General features: G+C 51.8%; 12 protein-coding genes across 12 annotated transcripts; 2 read left to right on the top strand and 10 right to left on the bottom strand.

Moving 5' to 3' along the window:
- Positions 1 to 407: 407 nt before the first annotated feature.
- On the top strand, positions 408 to 1,996 carry B0I36DRAFT_355102 (ankyrin repeat-containing domain protein; the record flags this gene model as incomplete). Its single annotated transcript, XM_046157400.1, is given in 2 exon segments — positions 408 to 1,964; positions 1,979 to 1,996. 2 exon segments carry the CDS (start codon positions 408 to 410, stop codon positions 1,994 to 1,996), a joined length of 1,575 nt encoding a protein of 524 aa, XP_046005909.1.
- Positions 1,997 to 2,232: 236 nt separating this feature from the next.
- B0I36DRAFT_355103 (uncharacterized protein) lies at positions 2,233 to 4,205 on the bottom strand (the record flags this gene model as incomplete). Its single annotated transcript, XM_046157401.1, has 4 exons — positions 2,233 to 2,301; positions 2,324 to 2,403; positions 2,813 to 3,478; positions 3,506 to 4,205. 4 exons carry the CDS (start codon positions 4,203 to 4,205, stop codon positions 2,233 to 2,235), a joined length of 1,515 nt encoding a protein of 504 aa, XP_046005910.1.
- A 1,220-nt stretch (positions 4,206 to 5,425) lies between these two features.
- B0I36DRAFT_337197 (uncharacterized protein) lies at positions 5,426 to 6,627 on the bottom strand (the record flags this gene model as incomplete). Its single annotated transcript, XM_046155651.1, has 1 exon — positions 5,426 to 6,627. A coding segment is annotated over one exon (1,143 nt), but the record flags the coding sequence as incomplete, so codon positions are not given.
- B0I36DRAFT_337198 (uncharacterized protein) lies at positions 6,587 to 7,655 on the bottom strand (the record flags this gene model as incomplete). Its single annotated transcript, XM_046155652.1, has 3 exons — positions 7,634 to 7,655; positions 7,439 to 7,559; positions 6,587 to 7,283 (listed from the first exon to the last, which is right to left on the bottom strand). A coding segment is annotated over exon 3 (204 nt), but the record flags the coding sequence as incomplete, so codon positions are not given.
- B0I36DRAFT_337204 (S-adenosyl-L-methionine-dependent methyltransferase) lies at positions 7,398 to 8,429 on the bottom strand. The gene is made up of 3 exons (XM_046155653.1): positions 8,313 to 8,429; positions 7,634 to 8,257; positions 7,398 to 7,559 (listed from the first exon to the last, which is right to left on the bottom strand). The coding sequence occupies exons 1-3, from the start codon at positions 8,375 to 8,377 to the stop codon at positions 7,523 to 7,525; spliced, it is 726 nt and encodes a 241-aa protein (XP_046005913.1). The 5' UTR covers positions 8,378 to 8,429; the 3' UTR covers positions 7,398 to 7,522.
- A 125-nt stretch (positions 8,430 to 8,554) lies between these two features.
- B0I36DRAFT_337208 (uncharacterized protein) lies at positions 8,555 to 8,972 on the bottom strand. The gene is made up of 3 exons (XM_046155654.1): positions 8,886 to 8,972; positions 8,777 to 8,820; positions 8,555 to 8,718 (listed from the first exon to the last, which is right to left on the bottom strand). The coding sequence occupies exons 1-3, from the start codon at positions 8,937 to 8,939 to the stop codon at positions 8,619 to 8,621; spliced, it is 198 nt and encodes a 65-aa protein (XP_046005914.1). The 5' UTR covers positions 8,940 to 8,972; the 3' UTR covers positions 8,555 to 8,618.
- Positions 8,973 to 10,331: 1,359 nt separating this feature from the next.
- B0I36DRAFT_298607 (uncharacterized protein) lies at positions 10,332 to 11,246 on the bottom strand (the record flags this gene model as incomplete). Its single annotated transcript, XM_046151953.1, has 1 exon — positions 10,332 to 11,246. The coding sequence occupies one exon, from the start codon at positions 11,244 to 11,246 to the stop codon at positions 10,584 to 10,586; it is 663 nt and encodes a 220-aa protein (XP_046005915.1). The 3' UTR covers positions 10,332 to 10,583.
- Positions 11,247 to 13,854: 2,608 nt separating this feature from the next.
- B0I36DRAFT_337212 (uncharacterized protein) lies at positions 13,855 to 14,190 on the bottom strand (the record flags this gene model as incomplete). The annotated part of the gene is made up of 2 exons (XM_046155655.1): positions 13,855 to 14,075; positions 14,137 to 14,190. Coding segments are annotated over 2 exons (213 nt in total), but the record flags the coding sequence as incomplete, so codon positions are not given.
- Positions 14,191 to 15,325: 1,135 nt separating this feature from the next.
- On the bottom strand, positions 15,326 to 15,662 carry B0I36DRAFT_368849 (uncharacterized protein; the record flags this gene model as incomplete). The annotated part of the gene is made up of 2 exons (XM_046159680.1): positions 15,326 to 15,355; positions 15,411 to 15,662. The coding sequence occupies 2 exons, from the start codon at positions 15,660 to 15,662 to the stop codon at positions 15,326 to 15,328; spliced, it is 282 nt and encodes a 93-aa protein (XP_046005917.1).
- Positions 15,663 to 16,145: 483 nt separating this feature from the next.
- B0I36DRAFT_337215 (uncharacterized protein) lies at positions 16,146 to 16,804 on the top strand. Its single transcript, XM_046155656.1, has 2 exons — positions 16,146 to 16,298; positions 16,366 to 16,804. Exons 1-2 carry the CDS (start codon positions 16,227 to 16,229, stop codon positions 16,594 to 16,596), a joined length of 303 nt encoding a protein of 100 aa, XP_046005918.1. The 5' UTR covers positions 16,146 to 16,226; the 3' UTR covers positions 16,597 to 16,804.
- Positions 16,805 to 20,182: 3,378 nt separating this feature from the next.
- B0I36DRAFT_228159 (uncharacterized protein) lies at positions 20,183 to 20,644 on the bottom strand (the record flags this gene model as incomplete). The annotated part of the gene is made up of 1 exon (XM_046149108.1): positions 20,183 to 20,644. A coding segment is annotated over one exon (462 nt), but the record flags the coding sequence as incomplete, so codon positions are not given.
- Positions 20,645 to 20,907: 263 nt separating this feature from the next.
- B0I36DRAFT_337220 (kinase-like domain-containing protein) lies at positions 20,908 to 23,046 on the bottom strand. The gene is made up of 3 exons (XM_046155657.1): positions 22,739 to 23,046; positions 21,860 to 22,683; positions 20,908 to 21,759 (listed from the first exon to the last, which is right to left on the bottom strand). The coding sequence occupies exons 2-3, from the start codon at positions 22,548 to 22,550 to the stop codon at positions 21,350 to 21,352; spliced, it is 1,101 nt and encodes a 366-aa protein (XP_046005920.1). The 5' UTR covers positions 22,551 to 22,683; positions 22,739 to 23,046; the 3' UTR covers positions 20,908 to 21,349.

Below are 23,046 nucleotides of genomic sequence, written 5' to 3' on the forward strand. Positions count from 1 at the left end.
ATACTTACGGGAAAGTCGCCGGCGAAGACGGAAGAGGCCGTCGGGGGAGTCCCAGTCCCGTGCGATGCACGAATGTGGGGTTCATCCAACACAACAAACATGCGCGTTGATCAAACACAACACTTTGGTCAAACATACCGGATTTCAGACACAAATCGCTTCTAGCTATCTTAGCGCTGGCCAAAAACGTGCAATACGGGCGTTCCGTGTGTCTGCTATTCCGCTACCTTATGAGCACGTGAATCTTGGGCCTCCCGTTCTCCTTTTACTTGGAGTCATTGACCCTTCTTATCAGACGGAGTCGTAACCTTTAGTACAATGTAAATCTTTGAAATGCATTCTATCCATCCGCTCATCCCTTGCTTGTTGTCGCGGACCGACTAATTGGTCGGTTCTACCTTGCCATAATGAACGACAGTCAATCTCTTGCCTTACCACCAAGTCAGCTCATGCTGTTACCCCGAGAGCTGCTCCTTTGCATTCTTGAATACCTCGATGCCAGATCCTTGACGCAGGTAGAGAAGGCCTCTCGCGATCTGAGAGATGCCGCGAAAGCTGCATTCAGAGGCGTATATGGCCCTGGTATCCATCACCGCCAACTTCAATCAGGGTTGCCGTTTCGCGAACTTGCGATTGAAGAACAACTATACGGCTGCGATGCGTTCGACACTGAGAAGGATATCAAATTTCTTTTGCGAGTTATGTATAACCAAGTGCCAGCGCCCACAGACAACGATAACGATCACTTTGCCGCTTTTGTCCTTATTAGCATACGAAGGAGTCGGGCTGAAAGTACGCCTGCCTGGCTGGAGACTGCAGCCCTTGCCCTTATGATTCAGACCCGCATTGAGGAAGCCGACGCGTACTATGAGCGCCTCGCTGCCATTGGGCCTTTCCCACCGGATGTCGCTCTCGCGCAGGCCAGGTTTGGCTCCTGCCAACGATTCGCCACTACCTTGCGGAATCTTGCCAAACCACCCACCGCACATCTGCTCGCAAAGTCGGCAGTGTGCGCTGCTGTGAGGGGAGATGTCGACTTGCTCAAGTATCTGTGCGCAAACTTCTCGGTACAGCTGGACTGGGCGATCGGCGACTACACCACCGCATCTGTCGCTGCCTTTGGTGGACATATCAATGTGCTGGAGTTTCTCCACAACCGCGGCGTTAACATTGTGTCTCCAATGCTACGGCCATTGCCAATTCTCACGGCAGTCAACTGTGGTCGCCAAGAGGTGGTGCGGTATCTGCTGGAAAAGGGAGCGCCCACCTGCCACAATGGGTTGCTGCTAGCTGCCAGCGCCATATCTCGAGGATTCTTGGACATCCTCCGCCTGATTTCAGACGCCAGGACCCTCCCAAACGCCGACCTCGCCGGGAGACTGCTCATCGGATATGCTGTAGAGTCCGAGATTGCAGAAAGTCGGGAAACAATCATCGAGTTCCTTGTCGTGGAAGCTAAGCTCGACATTAACGCTCTCGGCGTGGGCGGTACAGCACTTCACATTGCAGTCAAGTCTGGCAATATAAGGATTGTCAAATGTCTGCTGAGACTCGGTGCAGACCCGCTCGCCAAAGATCTCCTTGGACAGGCTGTCTTTGAGCACGCCGTTTCCCACAATCGGCCAGTTGCCGAATGGTTCGCCGAGGAATACGGAGCATCTATCTCTAAATACGCGGTGCCGAAGGCTCGACTAGTCGCAGAGGTCATGCAGTCGTGGACGCAAAACTGGATCTACCGACTGGCCGATTGGGTTCAGGACAGCGTCCTTGTGTCGGCGCAGGACACTAAATTCCAAGCTGTCGGGCGTGCATGGAGGGCTCACGGCATGAACGGAAAGCTTTCCAGTATATGGTTGCGCAATCTATCGCTTACAGCATTGCAATGGTATGTGGGCGAGTTTCGAGGCAGGGACGTGGAGAAGTCTTACCTGGATGCCGCTGCAATCTCTTTCGGCCTAACTCGGGTGATTGATTCAAGATACGGTTTGACGACTAGAGAGCACAACAGTCCAATCAAAGACGACGAGCTATTACAGGCGGCCCTAACGATCGCAACTGTTTATCACCCCTTCGAATCGCTCATGCGCCAGGCGCTTGTGTCAGAGCTGCATCAGAGAGTGCCCGCTGCGCGCATCCGTGCACTCGGCCAAGTTCTTGCTGATCCCGATGCCCAAATGTTCCTGATGGGCCATGCGGCAATCGCCCGGGAGGAGGCCGAAGTATTTACGAAACTTATTGATTCACAACGTTGGAGGCTCCGGGGAAAGGGATGATGGCTGATCCTGCTGGGTCAGGATGCTCCTAGCGTGCGAAGTAATTTTACTTGCAGATTTCTTCTCGCGCACAAGGGTGGGAGCTCAAAGGAGCACTTCTCTAATGACGAACGACCTTTTGCGTGATAATCTAGATGTGAAGGTGGAAAGAAAAGGACGCAAATGAGTTCATCGAAGCTAAAACATAGAGTTGGAAAATCGAGCTAGCCTTGGACGTAAAAGGTCGGGGTTGTTTTGGTCATGCGAGCAACATTGACGGTGATATTATATGCAGTGTCGATCCGTACGACTCCGATCGGAATAGAGGTCTGGGATAGCACGTATCTGCCACCCGACTTCCTAACACTGAGCCATTATATCACCAAGCTATATACTCTTGCTAGATCTACAGGAAGGTGCTACAATGTTCCTATTGAGCATGGATCGAGGACAGGTCCCTCCAGCAGGCATGCCGCAAACGGAGCTCCATGGTCATAGTCTAGAATGCTGTTGAGGAAGGGTGAATCGCATGATGCTGCCCCAGAATGATTTCTTCCTACCTGTCAGATCTTCGATCATCATCTTCGGGATCTTATCATGGTACTTCTTCAAGATCCTTCCGTTGAAACCCTTCTCGGTCCAACACATTGTCAGGTAGTGTGGCCCCCTGGATCTCACTACTTCAACCCTCAACATTACGGTAGGGGGCTTCGGGCTTGCCTCCAAGCTTCCTTCGAAATCGACCTCCTCTGGATCTTTCCCTGCCCCGACCTCCCGCATCATTCTCAGAACGGGGCGTACACGCTTGGTCTTCAAGAGACCGGGACAGCTATCGATGAGAGCTGTATTCCAGTCGAACATAGTGGCATCCTGCAGTTCGCCGCTCTTCGTGAAGCCACGCACTAGTTCAGAGAGTCTTGGATAGTTCTCGAAGACCTTGGCAAGTTTGTTGTTTCGCCATTCTTTCTCCTTAATAATCTCCGTCGGCACCAGGACGGTGTGTATTTTTTTCTCCCCAACAAGCTTCAGGAATCTCCATGCCGAATACATGTCGACAGCAACGTTGAACTGATTGGTCAAGATGTTGAGATTGCCGTAAATGTAGCAAGCCATAGTTGTGGCTCTCTCCATGGGCAGATCGTTCTCAACCCACTTGAGAGCTTCGGTGAAGGGTCCGCCTATGGCCGCGCGCGGGCCTGCATCCTTTCTATGAAGCAGACCGTAGACTAGTGGGAGAGCTTTCTTCAGCTTACTTTTCTCGGCTGCAGTTCGTTTCTCTTCACGCAGGGCGTTTTCCTCCTCTATGAGCTGATCAAATGGGAGGACGATGTCGGCCTGATTGGAAGCTCGTCGTTTGCCATCTTTGACCTGAATGTAGTCGTTCCACACCCCGAGTATGAGCCTTTCACGCTCTTCGCCATCGTTTGACTTCAAGGCTACGTCGAGCCGCTCCTTCAGAGCCTCAACACTCGCATCTTCTTCTCGAAATACCCATATGTAATCAGGACTGTGGCCCTGGTGTCTCATTCCTGGTGATATCTTCTCCATTGAATCCTCGTCCGTATAGAACTGGTAGCGATCTCGAGGTAAGTTAAGACCGTCCAGAAGGGTCGTCCAATCGTGCGCAATGAGCTTGATATAGGTACTTGCAATGGACTTAAAATGGCTGCCATCGGCCTCAAAAAGTCGGTCTGGCTTGCTGAACCACTTTTCCGCGATGTCTTGCCTGATATCCGTAACCCATTTCGGCTTTTCTGTAAACGGTGTCAACATGCGTCTTATGACTTCGTTGTTATCGACCTCTCCGTTCGGTCGCTTAGTGTACTCCGAAACGTCGTTGTACACTTCACGGAAATGACTACCATAGTCCTTAACAGTGAGGTCGACAGGCCGAGGCGAGAGAATGACACAAACACGTCGACGTGCGTTGCGCCGAATGATGGAGAGAACCATTACAAAAGAGTATACCAAACTCAGCATTGAGGACGCACGGGTATACTACGTCCTAGCAGCAGTAACCGATCTCTGGATTGGTTGGCGCATTAATGGAGACTGGGAACGAATAGAGGTCGAAGAATGGGGACAAAAAGAAGTTCTTATACTTCAACCCTACCGGTTTCTACAGAGTATATTTCTGATCGTGGCAAAGCAAACCGAACCACAACCAAAAGGCCCTCTAAGCTCCAGTTCCGGCGGGATCTCCGACGGTGACTCTGCGGACTTCGCCCGCAGAGTTAAGTGAGGGTCCACGCTTGCCATCACTGAGCAGCTGGACTGTACTCCACCGTGTTATGTGCAATTGCCCTCTGCTTATGAGAAATCGCCTGATTACTGCATTGCGAATCGAACGAGCACAGAATTGAGCGAAAAAAATGGGTGAAGATAATGTTGTATTGTGGTGGTGGTTCAGTCGGCTTGATGCGATGCGCGAAAGTGAAAAAGAGGCTACGCTATAAATACATGAAAAGAAGTATGCGGAATGCCCTGTTCATGTGCCAATCTACCCTGCCCTGTCACACTATCTTGCATTTCCGTGGGCGATACAGGACAAAAGGTACGACACTGCAAGAAGTTGCTAGGATCTGTTCTCAACCTACTCTTGTTGACCCAGGGGGTTGATTACCAAACGTCCATCTCGGTAAAGCGGGCTGCTATGGTGACTGACACGTGGTCAGGCATCGCGTTAAATTCTCGTCTCAAGCAGCTAATGTCTGGGATCCTAGTATCAACCGTTCCGATCACGTACGCGTAGTTGTTCGTGATGGCACTACCGCCGTTGTGCTCGCGCAACCGTTCCAAAATGTTAAACAACTCCGCACGGGTCTTAAATCATCGACGAGGGCTAGCTCTCTGAAGCCTATCCTTTAGATTTGCTCCGAGACGCCGTCGATATTATCTGATTGCGAGTTAGCTCTTTGTCGAACAACGGAAGAACTCAGCGTTATGGGCTATTGCGCGGCCACGGAATCTTATGGACATGCGTGTGAAGCTTCCTACAGCTCGCATGGTGCGGCGCCGTGTGCTTGGGCTAAGGCTGAGGTTCGGTGCTAATATTGAGCGAGGTGCCGAATAAGCTTGTAAAACCTTCAGAGTCCTTGCTCGCGTTGCACATTGGAAGAAGAACCGCCATTCTGTTAGGCCAATATGGTGATCACGAAGAGCATAAATCTGCCTGTTGGCAAAATCACAAGTCGTTCATTGTACGTGCGAGGATCCAAATAGCATTATTCAATCATGTAACCGAGATATGTCTCAACCACCAATCGTAGCACTCGCGCTCCGCCCACCTAAATAAGATGCACAGGGATTTGAAGACCTGATAACACCCCGAAAGTGAGGCCGTGTTTCCCAAGCCAAAGGGACCATATGCTACTGCATTGGGACCTTCACGGACGATGAAACTCAACTCCCACTGCGCGCTGACGACTTTGAGCTGCGGCAGAATCGTTTCTGAGCCTCCCCTAATCCCTCTCTCAGCAGGCTCTTTCTCCCTCGTTTCTTCTACCTGCGGATCTGGAAACTGCTGCATCAAGCGTAGCTGGGCCCGACCATAGCTAGCCAATTGACCTGAAGCCTTTTCAACACCAGGAGCGAGACGCTTAGTCTCGACACTAACGGCAAGGGGCCAGTCCGGCTCGAAGGCATTGAGGTGGTTGAGCTGCCGAACCTGATCGACATCGCGCGACATCAGATCGAAGATACGATACTGCAGGTCTGACTTCTCGGGTGGCGCGAGGAAGATCCCGAAGTCAATGCGACAGTCGCATAGAGTTGCTGTCGCTGCTCCGCCACCGCCCCTTCTAACCGTTCTCGCGGCATCGCCGTAGCGGCCGTCAACTTGCACCGACGTCAGGTTCCGACAGCGCAGTGACGATTGTTGGCGACAGGCGAGCCGGAGCATAGGCGAGTGCACCACGTCGTTCCACTCAACCTCGAACGTCTGCCGGCTCGGATCGCTGCACTCCTCTGTACCGTCGCAGATACGCCCCAATTGCCATAACCGATCTCGATGACGCTTGGCATGATCGTCATTAACTTTGACAACCTTGGATTGGTTGTGGCCATCCTCGCTTTCGTCCTCGTCGTCCTCACCACCAAAGAACATGTCGTCGCTGATAGCTTCGAATGGCGAGTAAAGAGCCTCGATCTCCTCTTTTAAGGCCAATGGCATGATATGTTTCTTCGTCGATACGGCTCGTACATCCTTCAACAGCGGCCCGAGGCGTGCAGGCAATCGTGGATCCTTTAGCGACCTTCGAAGCAGAGGGAGGTCATCAGCGTAACGCATCCCTCGTTCACGCTTGATCGGTGATGATGCGCGCGATGATGTGGTACTGGTTGCTGATCTGCGCGATAGAATTGAGTGCGACGAGGTCTGCCACGGAGCAAATTGTAACAGTGGAGAGCGGAGGAGGATGTTATGCTTTTCAGTCTCATATCTTTTTCGTGCAACATTCACTTTTGTATTAAGTTAGGCACTTGCCCTCCTGACCCGAAACACTTCGGGTAGTTATTCGAGCCTATAATTTCAACATACATTCAACGACTTGTATTCAAAAGTGCTTCTGACGCGCCTGGTCCACATAGGGTCAATTTTACTAACATCAACAGAGCCAAAATGGGCTAACCAAGATATACCTGGTCAGATGAGCCTCTAGGCAATCGATAACTAATTGGACCTACTCTGACAGCTTTCCAACCATTCTCAACATGGTCCCACATGTGCGAAACGCGGTTAAAGGTGCGCGTCCGATCGACGTATAGAAGCCGCTCGTTTCCTATGCAAATGATACATTAGGTCTTCTTCCAGACGATAGGAGATTCATCAGGGGCTGAGAAGGGAGTGAGAGCGGAAGATTCTTTCTTGACCAGATCCTTGGAGGCCGGAGCCGACAGCGGCTTCGAGTCTGAAGCTCTTGTCGAGAGGCGAGCGCGATTAGGAGGTTGATGGCAGAGACCTTCCGAGCGACGATGGCTTGAGGAACTCGTATACGAGGCTGTCATTGGCCATTTGGGCTTCAGATAAAAGAGCTGGAAATAAGAAGATATTAAACCCGGAAAGTAGGAAGCTTGCAAATTCAGAATCCTCTAAAATGTTCTAGATAAGGCATTCTGTGAGAGTTTCTATCAAGAATTCTGCAATTATTTCTAAGTTATATTTTTGTTAAGAGGATCCGTCGTCGTACCGTTCTCTGTTCCCTGTGGCTAGGAAATGACAGCGCTGGGCGATTTGGGAGTCATAAATATATAGAACGGAGCTATATCAGGGTTTAACTTGCCTCAGGCTTACGACCGTAAACTAATGTACTATTATTCCTCAGTTAGTGATTGACAACACTCCGTTGTGGACAAAGGGGGAAATAGAAGGACTAGCACTATACATCTCGTAGTATGGATATAGCCTCCAGTCTCTCAGCGCTTGTCTCATCTTCGCCACCAGCACCTGAATCTCATCGTACTTCCAGCCCATAATTTCTTTCAGCATGTACAGTGCAAACCCCTCGAGCGACTGATCCAAAACCAGTAGCGTATACTGACCAACGAGCTTCAGCTTCGGATCCGAGGTCCACCCACCGATCGGAACCTTCCACTTCTTCTCCACAACATCCACGAAGCCTGCGTCGATGATTTGCTGCTTCATCTGGGCCGCGACCTTGAAGGTTCTGCCCATTTTCTCGCCGCACTCAGCGAATAGATTATTCCACTGGACGAAGACGTGATCCGGGCCGACCTTGTCGGACTTCGTAGCGATGTCGAACTCGAGCTCCTCGATCAAACCGCCGGGTTTGGTGTGCCGAAAGCATTGCGCGTAGAGCGCCGGCCAGTCGCTGATGCTGCCGTGCAGGTTCCGGATGTGCACGAAGTCGAAGTGGTTGACGGACCAGGTCCACGGCATCTGCGCGTCGTCGATCTCGAATTTGCAGTTGGGGGGTACCCAGGCGGGCTGAATTGGGGAGATGTCTGTGCCGACTACCTCCGCCGAGGGGAATTGGTCGGCGAAGTCCCTGGAACAAGAAGTCAATGGCGTGCGACTGCTGAAGGGAATTGTTTCCAGCTTACATAGCCCATATGCCGGTACCAGTTCCAACATCCAAGACATTCTGCGGCAAGCGGGTGAGCTGCATGGCATGAGAAGGAAGGCCGACTCGGAGGTCACTGACTTGAGGGAGATCACCGAGAGGGGCGAGGAAGAGCTGGTCGTCCAGCAGAAGCGTTAAATAGTGATGCCTGCACAGCTGTTAAGGTCCATAATAGCCTAGAAAAGCCTCGGAACTTACGTGATATCTAGGCCATCATTCTGTTGGGCATCGTTCGGGGCCCTGGCGGGGATTATTGGTCAATTGCCCCAGGTTGGACTTGCTTGACTTACCAGTATTCCGTCGTCTTTGAATTCTGAAAGGTCCTGCCGTGGATCTGGCGGTAGTGAAGAATGCTATCTGTCAAGGAGGCAGTGGACTCCGCGATCCTGTTTGATTCCTGCATTAGCCACATCTACAAAAAGATCGTCAAGGCTTTCAGCTTACTCGTCCCCGGCTGAAGAATCGGCGTCATCTCCAAAATCTGGATCCTGTTTGAACTAATCAATATTTTTTCCGAATTTAGACGGCACTTGACAGTATTATGGGTACTTGCAATGGGGATTGGAGCCGCCTCAGCTTCATGTTGTTGGGGTTCGGTGCTAGCCATACTGTACTCCGCAGCGGTAGCGCTGAAAATTACAGCAAGGACGAAAAAGCCCCAATGGAGCCAGGACGAGACCCTTTATCTTATCAAATGGGCCCATTATCCCCCCACGGACCAGGCCCGCGGAACATCCGATGTATGCATTCCTTTAACGTAATCCACAAGCGAATGCACCACACATGCGAGTGCACCACTATCTTATCGCACATTACCTCACTATAACGTTAACTTACTACAACTCACCCAATTTGAGATAGAAAAGCTTAAAAATAAGACTAAGCGTAAACGATAAGGCTATTATGTATGAAGGTACAGTATCAATACTTAATAAGATGTCCAGCACACTCTGACTTCGCGCAGCATCACTAGCGCGCATAGAATGGTCTCCGTGATTGTGAGCTGTGGCATGTGAAGCTTAGTCCAATTCTGGCTTCTTCGTGTCGGGAGTCTGCCGGACCTCATGAACCCCCTACCCCACTAACACCCCTCCCCCCACACACCACACACTGCATGTCAGCCGCGCCGCAATTGGCGCGAGCAGGAAATGGCGCCTCCGTGAGCAAGGCGAGTGACATTCTCTTGACTGGGTGTATGGCGTGGCTTAGCTGGGCGAAATTCTTCAGCTGCCCAAGAGACTGCACAGAGCTTCTTCCAAGGGATGAGCACTGCCACCAGGTTGTGGACGGTGCCCCTGCGCATGGTCGCATACTACCTCAGTTTGCGAGGATTACGTTACCAGCTGAGGAAGTCTGCAAAGCCGTACAAGTCAGGGCACAAATGCAGGCGCTTCTACACGGGTGCATGGATTGTGTAGTCACAGTGATGATGGAGCACGCAGCATGATGCTCTGGGTGGGGTGGGGTGGGGTGCCCACTCGCCAAGTATGCCCCGCATGGACTCTGAAGCTTGATGAGTCAGGGGATATGTTTGGATATCTGTCGCACCCTTGAGATATGGGTGTCACGATCCGACCTCCGGGGTCAACCGCCCGGTCGGGCTTCGGTGGGTTGCTATTCTGCGGGTAGGTAAAGCCTTTGCAATATCACTGCTTCGTCGAATGTCGTTCTCTCTCTTGGTGTTGCCGTGTCTCTTGGAAGAGATACCACTCTCGTCAATTGAGTGACTGGTTCAAGTGATGTGTGAGAATGGTACTTAGATTGATCGCTAAAGTACAAAGGTAATGACTGTCTGGTCAAGGAAATCCTCCGAGCTATATACCCTTTGCCCTTCAGCTTCGTGCCTCCTGTATGATGCCGTCCTGGCTGTGTGCGGCGCCGCTCCATGGTGGTGCGGTGCCGCTCTTCGTGGTGCGGTGCCGTACCTTGAGCCTTGGCACCGCTCCATGGTCGGCTGAGTCATCTGGTCCCTTACATAATCTGGTGTGCTGCCTTCCGCATGATCCGCCCTTGTCCCTGGCCCGATCCTGCGACCTTGTTTGTCTGCCTGCAGCCCAAACAATCGACCTGTTGGCTTGGGTCGTCACAATGGGATGGCGATGGGATGGCGATGAGAATCGGATCTCATAGGATAGGTATATACATAGGTGATTGGGATCCTGTGCATGGTCTCTGCCTAAGCTAAACAGGCGGATGGAAGGAATGAAATATGACGAGTTTGTACATCAGGGCCATTTCTCCGCTCTTACTTTTACGCCAGGTTAAAGGCCTTCTTAGCGGCGTCCCAGTACTTTCTACGCTCGTCGTTATTCGTATCGACGCCCACGCACTTCATATGCGCCTGGTAGACATCGTCAACGTTAGGCTTAACACCCTTAGCGGCCTCGCGGGCTGGGGCACAGTCGGCCTGTTTAGCGTAGAACCAAGGGCCGGACTTGAAGTTATATTCGTCGGCGGTGACGAGGTCGAGAACCCTGTTCTTAGCTTCCATAGTGTCCCCAGGGATAACCTGGCCTTTAAGCTTGTTAAATGACTTCGCAAACTCGAGATTGTACTTATAGACCTGCATATTAGAAGTTCCCTGGCCCCAGTGGAATTCTTGCTCCTGGGCCGGGTTAGTAGACTGGAGGTTTCGCTTATACCTGAACTCGACGGACTCGAGGGCGATTAGGGCGAGGATAGAGGCCATAGCGACGGGCTCGTAGATGTCGTAGGCTTGGAAGGCCTCAACCATGGCTGTACCGACCTGCACGTTTGTGCGGCACTGCCGGGCGTCGGCGCAGGTTTTAGATGACGGTGCGATCTGGGCGACGATGTCGGCCGCGACGAGATCGGCGCGGCGCTCGAGGGAGGCTGCGGTGGTGGTGTCAACCAGCAGAGCGGCGGCAGTAGCGATAATGATAGAGGTCTTCATGATGTGTCCTTGAGCGTGTGTCTGTACGGTATAGAGATGGTATGTGCGAGTGGAATTCGAAGGTGAAATGTGAGCCGATCGTGTCAAACGAGGAGGCTGCGGTGCTGGTTCCGAGTATGAGGAGTTACGAAGAAGCTGGACGCAAGAAGGACGTAAAGTGGTTACTAGTAGAGATATGCGTCGTTCAAAGAGCGAAGAGTTGTGGAAACAAGGAGAACAAACATCAGGACCTGTAGAAGGAGGCTGGTGGGATTGTTTTGTGTGTTTATCGGGAAGGGGCAGCCAGTCGGGCAGGACACCCGTTCAGCTGCGCGACTCGTCAAAAATGAGTCCGTCAGCTCCATGGCCCTTTGGCAATGTGGCTCATCCGGATGGCTGATGTATGCCCCCCCAGAGCTCGATTCCAGATGGGCTTGACACGATCCATCGAGCAAGTCCCGCAATAGGAAGTATTCCTGCGTCAGCCTCCCTTCCACGCCGTCGCAATGCCACGCTGAATATTTTATTATGCTGTATTCTGGTGGGCCTTGCGAGAGCCCATTGTTCCATCATAGACGTCTACTAATGCATTAACTACCGTAATTCAAAAATTATCCCTAATTTTATTCTGCCCGCAACTATTGCTCGAATCTCGAGCACGCCTGGCCTGCTGCGTTCAAGATAGACCCAAACTTTCAACTCAAGCTACATTTTTGCCTCGCGGAACCTATTCCGTCCATCTTTTCCGTCTCCTCGCCCGGTCGTCATGGATGCTGAATGCGGGACTGAGCTGGGAAAGCCAAGCAGCGGGGCGTGCGGCGTCGAGGTGACATAATTCAAGACCTCGCGCCGCTCAGAGTCCTTAAACGAGTGCATGACTTGCAGAACATCTCGACGGTGGGGTGCTCGAGGTCGTCGTCTCCTATGGTGTATAGGCCCGAGTATTGCGTGTTGCGGCGCAGGTCCTCAACGTCAATCTCGGTGCTGTCGCCGCCCACGAGGCGCTGCAGCTTCGACTGGTTGAACATGGCCAGCCAATAAGAGTTGATGATGGTGCCCAGACCACGCAGGAAAGCTGTGGTCTGGCGGTACGGCTGGGCAACCAGGCGGTGGTTGACAACGTAACATATGTAGAGGGGCCGGTCCTTGTTCGTGACGGGCACGCTCGATCCTTCTTTGCGCAGAGGCCGTGTGATTGTGTGGACTTTGCCTTGGAAGTCCCTGATCTGGTCTGTTATGGTGAAGTCTAGTGAGAGATCGGCAACGTCCCCAGGATAGTTCTTGAGGCTGATGAGACCTTGGTACAGCTCCGGATCCATGTCCCGAAGATCGTTGAGATTCGCCCTGTGGTCGGTAGGTGAGGTCTGACCTGACGACGCACACTTGAGCAGGAAGAAGCTTGCAAAGGATACGTCGACAAGGATACCCTCGTACATGCTCTTCCTAATTAGCCGGCCCAAGAACTCGTCCCGCCTGGACAGGTCCGTCATTCCGTTGTTCCATTCCGGCGATCCCATGGCGGTGTCAGTGTAACGAAGGAGTACAGCGCGCTCACCAAAGGCGCCGGGGTTTGGATACAGCATGTTCTGTCGGTACAGATTTTCAATAGGGTTGAGATCTGGGCTGTATGGTAGCCAATCCAGTACTAGGATACCTGAATTGTCGAGCCATTCCTTTACCACTTTTGCTGTACGAACAGGCGCATTATCATGCATAAAGACAGTATCGTGATCCAGCACTGTCGGTAAGTATTCTTCAATGTGATCGCGATAAACTGCGCCTGTTACACCGCCTCTTTTGGCGTCAGGGTCCCCTGGGAGTACCACCAATGGGCCTCGATTGCCGTGCCGGATACCGCCCCAGAACATGAGGGAATGCTACGGTTTTTTTTTTTTTGGCCTTGTATGTACTTCACCTCGATTGCTTTGGAGCCTGGAAGCGTTCAAGTCAGACAACTATTGACAAAGTTCTGGTATGTTGAAGTTCCATACCTTTTGGCCGCCAAACCCACTTCTGGCTCTGCCCATCGCCGCATTGAACAGAGCACTCGTCACGGAACGAAATCCGACGAACCCAGGCAGCTGCTTTATCACGACTCGCCCGTGCACTGCAGGTCGGAGGCCGAAGCGGGGCCACACCTTCAGAGTGTGCATCTACTACCTACCAAACGATCCTGGAAGCGGGGATCGCGATTAGATTCAAACTCTCGTCGGTCGTCTTCTCCTCGGTCACACTGAGGGTGAAGTGGACTCGGAGCATTGGCTTCCACGTCCAGCATCGAGGGGTTTCCCTGGCATGCTCTGCCAATATGCTACACTGATCTCCACCACATCAGAACAATCGCGCCTTCGTTGCTTCCTCGTGAAGCGGCAAGGGCCGACCATCCATGAACTCAAAGTCAAGCCACTCTTGTGTCCCCAAGCCCTCGAAAAGAGCCATGACCTCAGGGCTAGGTCTCCAGTCGCCAATCTGCCACTGGATCATCCGAGCCGTCGTCCTTACCTCCTCACCACCACCACCACCATACTTGGCAGACGGCTGCTCCTGCCCAGCGTACCCTTCCTCTTCCACGCGAATACCCGACGGCGCCCACTCCCAAAAGCACCTTGCTGCCAGAATCTCCAACAGCGCTACCTAGGTTGGAAGGTCGCCGCTGGTCCCGGTGATTAGAGGCTCTACAAAGGTAGTAACTCAAGAGGCCGAGCAGGTAATATTTGAGTAAGCATAGTCGAAGGCTTCCAGATACCCTATCATCTGGATAATAGCGGCGCAGACCACCAGGATGTGCATGAATGAGTGGGAGCTGCACATATCGAACCCTCCAGCCCACCAGCTTTCGGGAAACCTCATCTTTCGAATCAGGTGTCTTAGGATCGATTTTTCTCCTGTATGGGCAAAATGGGAGACTCACTGCATAAAGCGCGGTTCCAGATAGGAGGCAGCCTATCTTTGCCACCAGAGTATATTTGTTTATAAAAGACCTGATCTCCTCCATGATGGAGATAGAGAGAAGATTGAATTGATGAACACACTTGCACCCAGCCTTTAACTGCGCAATATAACAACATCGCTCAGATATCGTCCTCCAGCCCACACGAGGAGCCAGACAACAACCCCGCAACAACGACCCGCATCCAGTTCCGACACCCTGGAGGAAGAGTCATCCGAAGGTTTGCCGTGGTGGACCCGGTACGCCGCCTGTACGAATGGTTGAAAGCAGCGCCTCTGGAAGGCAAGGAGGGCATCGATTTTGAGCTGAAGGCGGTTTCCGGCGGCGACCTCATCCAGAAGCTCGACCTGAGCATCGTCGACGCCGGCCTCAAGCAGGGCACCGTCATGATCGAGTTCAATGAGGATTAGAGTGGGGAAAGCCATGGCTCAAAGGCAGATTGGCTGGCAATGCATTCACGGATTGCCCCGTTGTCGCGGGACAAAGAATAGACGTGACCATTCTTGAGGCTTTCCCAAGCAATCCACTCTGGGATGCTTACCAGTACGTTGGTTGTAGTATCTCGTCTCTATCTCCTCGTCTGGCATATGAGAGAAGACCCATGATGTTCTTCTTGGCTTAGCACACGAAGCTGTGGAAGCCGTGCGAGGTCGCGATGATTGGCATTGAGAGGTTTGGCTCTCGTCTGGATCACGCAATTGCTGGCTGGAGAGTTCCGAAATGTCGTCTGATGCTGGCGAAGCTTTTCGTCGCGACGTTTGAGCAAACAGAAGGCATCGAGATTTCTCCACTCCTTTGTGCACTGACAACAGCGGGGTTGCGGGGGGTTGGTGTTGGGCGACCGCTACCCTATAATACTCGGGTGACACCTCCGTTACGCCCTTTTTTCACGCGTCATCGCGTGTCAGTCGGTCAATTGTCAACAAACAAACAAATGAAGTTTTCCTCCAAAGAGACAAGCCAATACAAACAGTATATTGCCAATATGGACATCTCGATATTGTATTGTGACAATATGGCAATCTGCATATTGTATTGACACAATATCGCAGAGGGCATATCATATCGTATGTATTGCAATATATTGTTTTATTGCCATATTATTAGCAACACTGAGCTGAGAGCTGGCAGGAAGCATTGCACTTCTGAATCAGATTCTGGGTCTGGCCAGCCAGATGTCCTGTAGAGCCATTAGGTTAGCCTATGCCCGTCTTTGGCAGCAGTCCCTAACCCACATAGGCATCGGTGATCTCGTCGGCTGTCCCAGAGACGAAAAGGTCGACGCGATCATGTTGGTTGCATAGCTCCAGATAGAAGGCGTCCTCGAAATTCTTCAGTCCCACGTCTGTGTGGCCAGGAATGGTCATGGCCGTGGCTTGGTTCTTGGTCGTGTTCAGCTTGATCTGCTGTTTTAGGGAGTTGTAGTCGATGTTGTGCAGCCGCCAACGCAGCAACAACTCCCTCTCGAAATAGTCGCCGAACTTCATGTAGCTGCTATTCATCCAACTACTCACAACCGGGAATCTGCTTCCACAGCCCCGTACAACGACATTTTTGTTGCACAACCAAGTCATTTACAAGCAACTAAGTCTACTGTGGAAATTACGCGGCGTGGGGAGCTCCCCGACTCCTTACCAGAAGGGCAGCAATAGCGGCCAGAAAAACAAAGGGCGCTTTGCAGTAAAGGTGGATGGAAGTGTCTTATCGGAAGTGATGACTGTAGACCACGAGTAAAAACATGGAGCGTGATGGGGAAAGCGTTGCTTTAGCTCGGTCCTTGGAATTTCTTCTGATCATTTCATTGGAAGTGGGATTGAGCAAAACCTGATCCCCAGCATAGGTTCGCCCCGCGGTGACGTCAAGCATACGTCGAGTCAGAGACGATGACGTACGAGGATGAACTTAAATCCAGATATTATATATATTGGGCCGCATCCCCCTCAACTGGAGCATGTTTTCCTAAAAAGACACTTCCCAGACATTCCCGAACCACCACAAAGCCTGCTCCAAACCCCCCATCCGATCGCATTAAGAACCCACAACAACGCACAATGAGCGGACTAACGGACGAGGCGGCCGTTGAAGGCCACGACCTCATTCAGCACGTTGAGGAGGAAGCACAGGTACATTTACACCATCAGCCCCTCTGACCTGCAGTATAGCCGGAGCAGCTAACCCATCTCAATATAGATGCGCCCTCGAGAAGACACAAAGGCCGGTCAGAAGGAGGACGCCGCTCTGGAGAGCACAACGGCCGGTCAGAAGGAGGACGCCGCCGCTCGGGAGGGCGCAACGGCCGGTCAGAAGGAGGACGACGCCCCTCGGGAGAGCACGACGGCCGGTCAGGAGGACGTCGCTGGCGTCTCGAAGAGCTCTTCGAAGATTGACAGCATCAGAGAGGCTCTGCATTTGAAGAAATAAGTCGGAGGACGGTGGGCTCGATGGTCAAGTTTGGCAAGGTCGAGTGAGCGTATGGCCTCACTGATGTCTTGCCCTTGTGCTGTATCAGTATGTTTACGAGTCAGAATTGAATTCACTCTTGTTGAATGAATGATGGATTGATTAAAGAAACTATCTAACAGAGAGAGTGTGGCTATTATCTATAGACTACAGGAAACCTGAATAAGCTTCATTATGACTCAACAAGGAGTGCTGAAGCCTGGGGCTGCCTACGGCAGCCTATACCAACCTAGAGAGTGACTCAATAGTACGGTTTGAGCAGGTCTTTCAACAACTCTGTGAGGTCCATTGTTGCCCATGAACGAGTCCCAATGCTGGCTCGGGAGCCAGGTGGACCCTCGAGATTCTGGAGCCCTCCCAACTGCAAGACTCCTGGTATCGAAATAATCCCTTTCCGTCCGACTGGATAACCACTTGTGACAGATAATGGATGGACTACAAATGAAAGAGGCCTAGAATGGATTCGACATTTCCATAAGCATACTAAAGGTCGTACGAAAGGTGGTTATCGCCTCGACGGCCATGAAAGCCGCCATTCAGTCAATTTCGAGCTCTACTGCAAGGATCACAACATTATTACACTCTGTATGCCGGCTCATTCGTCGCATAACCTTCAGCCTCTTGATGTTGGCTGTTTTCGCCCGTTAAAAAGGTCGTACGGCAGGCAAATTGAGAATCCTATACGGGCGCATGTTACCCACGTCCAGGCTGGCGAATCTATCTACATCTATCTACCACGGCCTCAAGTAGATAGATGTAGACGCTTAGTAAGCACGGTCAATGTAGATAGATGTAGGCTACATGTAGATGTAGATAAATCTCAGTAGGTAGACGGTGCACGGACCGCGCTACCCCAGGCCAGGTTGGTCCACGGCTTCGACAACATCGCCACCCGTCTCTCTCAGCAACCCGTCGTATCCCTGCAACAGCCCTGCTCTTAGCCAAGATCTCACTGTCTGGGTAACAGCAATTGTGCTCGCATCTAGTCGGCGTCGTTTATGTGACACCATGCTACCAGCAGAGGACGGCAGCCATTGCAGGAATTGACAAGACATCGATCGCCATTTTGTCTACACGAGGATACTCAAACCGCTTAGCTGACCAGTATTCAAGCGGATTATCATGCTTTGAATACGCATCGTTCTTTGTGGATAGCCACCTCTCGAACTCATCTTCAAGCACCTCATGTTTATGGTTCGTACTTGACATAAGCTCGTCCTGGAACGAATCAAACGGATTGTGCTCTCGTGCCCGCACAGCCTCGGGAAGATTACTATTTGTAATCTCCCATTGTGCAGGAAGGTCGCGATACTCCTCATCCCACAGCTTTTGGACAAGCTGCCGAGCCGTACGCAGCAGACTTGCCTATCCTGATATCATATCTGATATGATAAATTATCCTGATATCAGGATAACACACTATCCTGATATGATATCAGCTTAGCAGGATAGCAGAAATGATATCACGCTAGCCAGTGCTGGATAGCCACGCTATGAAACTGAACTGGGGTGAGTTTCAATTTCATGAAACCGGGCGTCAGTATAGTTTCAGTTTCATATGAACCAGTTTCAGTTTCATATAAAACAGTACCCAGTTGCTGTCCAATTTTCGGACAAGCTCGGCGCCGATATACACCACCTTTTCTCCAAGTATCCCTAAGACGTTTGTCATTGTCTCCCTACCTATACTACCAATTCCCCAGGCTCGCCATCACTTTCTGCCCCCTTACCCATCTCTATATCTTCTTGGAGTGTCAGCGTCCTTACAGCCGCGTCGATACCCTCCACTCCCCTAAACACCCCTGCAAGAAGCGGCCTGCTTTTTCCCTTTGGAACACTTATCCAGCTTTTAATGCACTCGCATGCCTCTACCATTTCGGCAGACATGCTACTTCTATCCCATGTAACCTGCCGTCTTGCGCCTGAGAAGATTCGCTCTGCCTCCGTAGACATTGGGGGGATGCAGAATATGTCAATAGCCATACGGCAGAGGAGGGGGAAATTCTCTCGCTGGGTCGGTTCAAGCCACCACTGTAAGGCCGTTTGATGTCCAATCCCAATTTGTGAGCCCTGCGAAGTATCGTCAAAACCCGGCCATTAGAAGGCTTCAAATTACTTACATAAATAAAGCGGTCGAATTCATCCTTCACCTCACTCGCTGTGCTGTACACCTTCTGCCTCCAGCGAGCCTCCAGCGATCAAACTCATCGAGTTCTTGCCCTTTGTCCTGTTGCTTATCTGGGAGCCGGTAGCTCTTGTACTCTGTGGACCAAATCTCCCTTACAGCCTTCACGGCATTGCTAACCCAGTCTGGGTTTCTCTTCCACTGCTCACTCAGATAGCTCTTCCGGAGTGCTGGGTGAAGGAGAATACCGGCCGCGTACACGGGGGCTTGTTCGGTAAGCTGGTAATGCTTCTCAAACTTTAGCCAAGTCACGTGAAAGCGCGCGTAGAAGCGTGGGTCACTGAAAGCCCGGTTTTTAGTCTGCGTGAAGTGATGATGGAGGAAATCCATATGGGAGAGAACTTCATCGAGCGTATTCTCCCGGCCTTGGCGTACCGAGATCTGGTGGAATACTTGTAAGAACGCATGGATATCTCTGAGTTCGTTCCAGTCGTTGTGGTCCAGTGCATCTTTCTCGATTTTGGCATGATTTTCTTGAATCCAATCCATGAGCTTTGCCCGCCTCTCAATTGCCACGTCAATGAGGCGAAACCATGAATTCCAACGTGTATCATTGTCCCTCGGCAAGGCCCTGCCAACCTTGGCCTTGAAGTCGTTGTAAATGCTGGTAGAGCTCCTTGAATAGATGCATAAGTTGTGCAGTTTCCCCAGAACTCTAAACTCCCGCCATTGCTCGGTAGCTTGTGCCTTCGTAATAATGCCCCCTTCTTCGTTTTCTGATAGCCTGCATAGCCGCTCATACGCCTCATCAATCCCCTCTTGTTCATCCTCCTGAATCTTCTTTGCTTTACTCCGAAAGAGGTAGGCTTGAACGATGAGGTTTATGATGTGGCCACTGCAGCGTAGTCGCCTGGCAACCGGATCAAACCCATCAATCTCTTTTGCGATATCGTCAAGCATAGTATCGTTAGCATCGTGATTATCCATCGTAAAGTAGCCAACCTTTCCGCTGAGGTCGTACTCTTCGACAACCTCCAGGAAAGCCTTGGCTTGCAATTTCCCGTTGTGGTTTCCTTTGAACTCGCGCAGTGACAATAACGCTTGAGCGACTTCTATCGTCTCCGCATCTACAAAATGGGCCACGATTGCCTGGTATGCCGCCTTCTGTTCCGATGAGGTCCACATGTCAATGGTGAAGTGGACCATAGATGAGAGAGATTTATGAAGCTTTTTGACAAGGCCTTGTTTGTGTTGAGCGAAAGTCTTTTCGAGAAGCTTCGGCACCGCTCTGCGGCTGCGTAGGAGGACGTCCCGGGCCATATAGTTACAGGAGAGTATAACAGCGTGAAACTCGGGGTACTCGATGAACATGTGGGCGATATTGCGAACCGCAAGAAGCCTGGCGAGTGCTTCCTCGAATACAGGAATATTAATAGCGTTTGCCAAATATTTTTCCTCATTAAGGTCTCGATTGGCTTGACGTTCCTCCTGCCTTCCAAACAAATCCGTAATTGTGCCATGTTGCTGCTTCTTCAGATCCGACCTTTCCACATGCTCTATAACCCGGATGCCATGAAAATCCCGCAGGTGCTTGCGGGCTCGGCTCAGGTTCGTCGTTACCGAATTAGGCTTTTTTGTGGAGTCGCAGTGCTTGCAGTACCAAATTTCGTGGTATGAGGTATCGCGAGCTTTCTCTCCTCTCTTTTCATAAGGCTCACGCGCCTCGTTCCAGGTGCTTTTGTTTGTACGGCCTTTGGCGCGCTTGCCAGCCCCATCAGAGGGAAAGCGATCCAGTGCTCGCTTCGCGGGAACGGCAGACGAAGCAGGTCCCAGGAGCTCATCAGAAGGCTCCGATAACAAGGGAGGGAGCGAAGCTGATGACATATTTACTGATAGCAAGTTTCTAACTGTGTTGAAGGCATTTGGTTTGCGAAATATTCTTGGTTAAGTACGAAGATATTTGGGACTCATCGGGCGTATATGAAACGTATGAAACCGACTGAAACATATGAAACTGGGAGAGTTACAGTTTCATATGAAGCCGGGTCCAGGGGCGGTTTCAGTTTCATATGAAACCGTATGAAACAACACGCGTGGCTATCCAGCACTGCACACGAGGCCTTGGCGCTCTTCGCGCACGCCTGTATGGTCTCGCTGGGCTTCCAACTGCTAGGCTTTGACGAGGACAAGATGGAGGAGCCGACCTGCCGGGACCTGGCGCCGCGGCTACCCAAGAACTGGAATGCATCCTTCAACACGTACGCCTTCATATATGCGCACTCGCAGTCGGCGCTTCGTTTTGTGATTAAGGTAGACCGCATGGGAGGCAAGGCCGAGGTCAGGGGCCTGACGCTCGAAGACGAGCGCATAACCCGCCTCGAGATTACGACCAAGGACTTCATTTCCAACGGCTCGCTGCCCGTTCGCATCGCAAGGACGCAGGACGACTCTGAGGATAGGAGTGGCCTGCCACAAAAGCTTCGCGTGGTCTTCATCTCAGACGGCAGCATCGTCGACCTGGCCAAGCTTCTCCAGATTAACATTATCCAGAAGCTTCTGCCATCCCTACAAAAGGAGGGCTACGAGGAGTCACCGGACGATCGAATGGCCAAGGACGACGCTGATGAGGCTGCAAGACGCCCCCCAAGGCAGCCCTCCTTGCCAGACCCTCAACCCCAACCAGCACAGCCGTACCCTTACCAAGATCCCTTGCAGCCGCCTCCGCGAAATCCTGTTCCCATGGGCGACTTTCCCCCACCTGGGTTTGAAGACCCATACGATATTAACCGCCCACCTCGCGTCCCTTTCCACCCGGGCCGGACACTGTTTGGTGAGCTGGGTGCCGACGATCTCAACCCTCCTGGACTGGGGCCACATCATCCGCTGCGTCCACACTTCGGTGGAGGTGGCCTGCCGAGACCAGGAGGACCACGGGGCATGCACCCAACTTTTGACGATCCTCTGTTTGGAGGCATAGGAGGGGAACAGGGCCCATGTTGGTTAGCCTCTCCCGCTCGCAGGTCCTCTCTTGATTCCGTTAGCTCATACTTCGCCCGCATCGCTCGAGTTGCTGCGCCGTCAACTTACGGATGTACCTAGCATTATTCTCTTTTGCATCGCTCTCATCATTCAGACTCGCAAGCAGACGGGACGGTATGCCACGCTGCTTGTATTCTTCCCCTTGCTGGTGCACGGCAGTTCCAACGTCGAGGACCTCGCGGAGGCTAACGGTGTCAGACGGGCGAGAGTCGACGATCTTAAGCGCATCAAAAGAACAGAACACCTCGGAAGGCGGTTGTTTCTTCTCCTCGTACGTGGATGGCCCTGACTGCAGGATCCATGGGTGTCTGAGGAACTCCTTGATGGTGTATCGCTTGACCGGGTCGACGGTGAGCAGGTGGGAGATGAGATCCTGAGCGGACTCAGAGATGTCATCCCACCATGGCGAGAGGAATGCGTACTGGCCCTTAGCCACATTCTCAGTGACTACGTTGATGCTCTCCCCATAGAAAGGCGGGAAACCGCACAGCAGCGTATAGAGGACGCAGCCGAGGGCCCACATATCGACCGACTTGGAGTAGTTCTCGTAGTTGACGATTTCCGGCGCACTGTATCCGACAGTACCGCACGGCGTCTCTGTCCGGCCATTCCAGAGTATCTTGGACATACCAAAGTCGGCAATTTTAATCTGCCCGATGCCGCCAGACCCAAAACCTTTGATGAGCTGACCCTCATCGAACATTCGCTTCGGAAGCAACAAAGACGACGTCTCATTAGAAGGGAGTACCATACGCAAAGTTGAGGAAATATTTCGAGAATTTGGCAAGAAAACAAACAAAGCCTTCGATGTTGTGGAAAAAGGCTTGCAGAGGTCTACTATGGAGGCTGCGGGCTTTATCGAGATTCGAGAAGAAGTAATCGAGGTCTGGTGCCTTGTCACCCGATCGATCCCACCATGCTGACCTACTCTCATTCTAGGTACCTGTTGGGGTCTGGCATCATGATAAGACCATGAAGGAACGAGGATATCTCGCGTTGATGGCACTGTTGAAAAATCCATACGGACGCCTTCTCAGGCCTGCAACCAGTCTAGGTTACACCGAGGAAGAGATTCAACTCTTGGTTATGCAATTCCGCCAGGAGCTGCAGAACTGTGATAAGACTAAGCTATCGTATACGATCAAGTGTGTTTGGGGGAAGAAGCCGGACGATAATACGGCATAGCTACCAGCGCCCACATATTTAACTTTGCGGTGGGAGCAACGGCGTTTAATTATGCTTACCGC

This window comes from Microdochium trichocladiopsis (genome assembly GCF_020744255.1).
Source record: "Microdochium trichocladiopsis strain MPI-CAGE-CH-0230 chromosome Unknown B0I36scaffold_12, whole genome shotgun sequence".
NCBI classification, from domain to species: Eukaryota; Fungi; Ascomycota; class Sordariomycetes; order Xylariales; family Microdochiaceae; genus Microdochium; species Microdochium trichocladiopsis.

Coding starts and splice junctions, on each gene's coding strand:
- B0I36DRAFT_337215 (XM_046155656.1), top strand. CDS start 16,227: ATGAGCGGACTAACGGACGAGGCGGCCGTTGAAGGCCACGACCTCATT. Junction 16,299..16,365: donor ACGTTGAGGAGGAAGCACAG/GTACATTTACAC, acceptor ATCTCAATATAG/ATGCGCCCTCGAGAAGACAC.
- B0I36DRAFT_337220 (XM_046155657.1), bottom strand. CDS start 22,550: ATGGTACTCCCTTCTAATGAGACGTCGTCTTTGTTGCTTCCGAAGCGA. Junction 21,760..21,859: donor CGATGCAAAAGAGAATAATG/CTAGGTACATCC, acceptor GGAGAGGCTAAC/CAACATGGGCCCTGTTCCCC.
- B0I36DRAFT_337204 (XM_046155653.1), bottom strand. CDS start 8,377: ATGCAGCTCACCCGCTTGCCGCAGAATGTCTTGGATGTTGGAACTGGT. Junction 8,258..8,312: donor GGTACCGGCATATGGGCTAT/GTAAGCTGGAAA, acceptor TTCTTGTTCCAG/GGACTTCGCCGACCAATTCC. Junction 7,560..7,633: donor CTATATCCATACTACGAGAT/GTATAGTGCTAG, acceptor GAGGAATAATAG/TACATTAGTTTACGGTCGTA.
- B0I36DRAFT_337208 (XM_046155654.1), bottom strand. CDS start 8,939: ATGGCTAGCACCGAACCCCAACAACATGAAGCTGAGGCGGCTCCAATC. Junction 8,821..8,885: donor AGGCGGCTCCAATCCCCATT/GCAAGTACCCAT, acceptor TAGTTCAAACAG/GATCCAGATTTTGGAGATGA. Junction 8,719..8,776: donor GATTCTTCAGCCGGGGACGA/GTAAGCTGAAAG, acceptor GGAATCAAACAG/GATCGCGGAGTCCACTGCCT.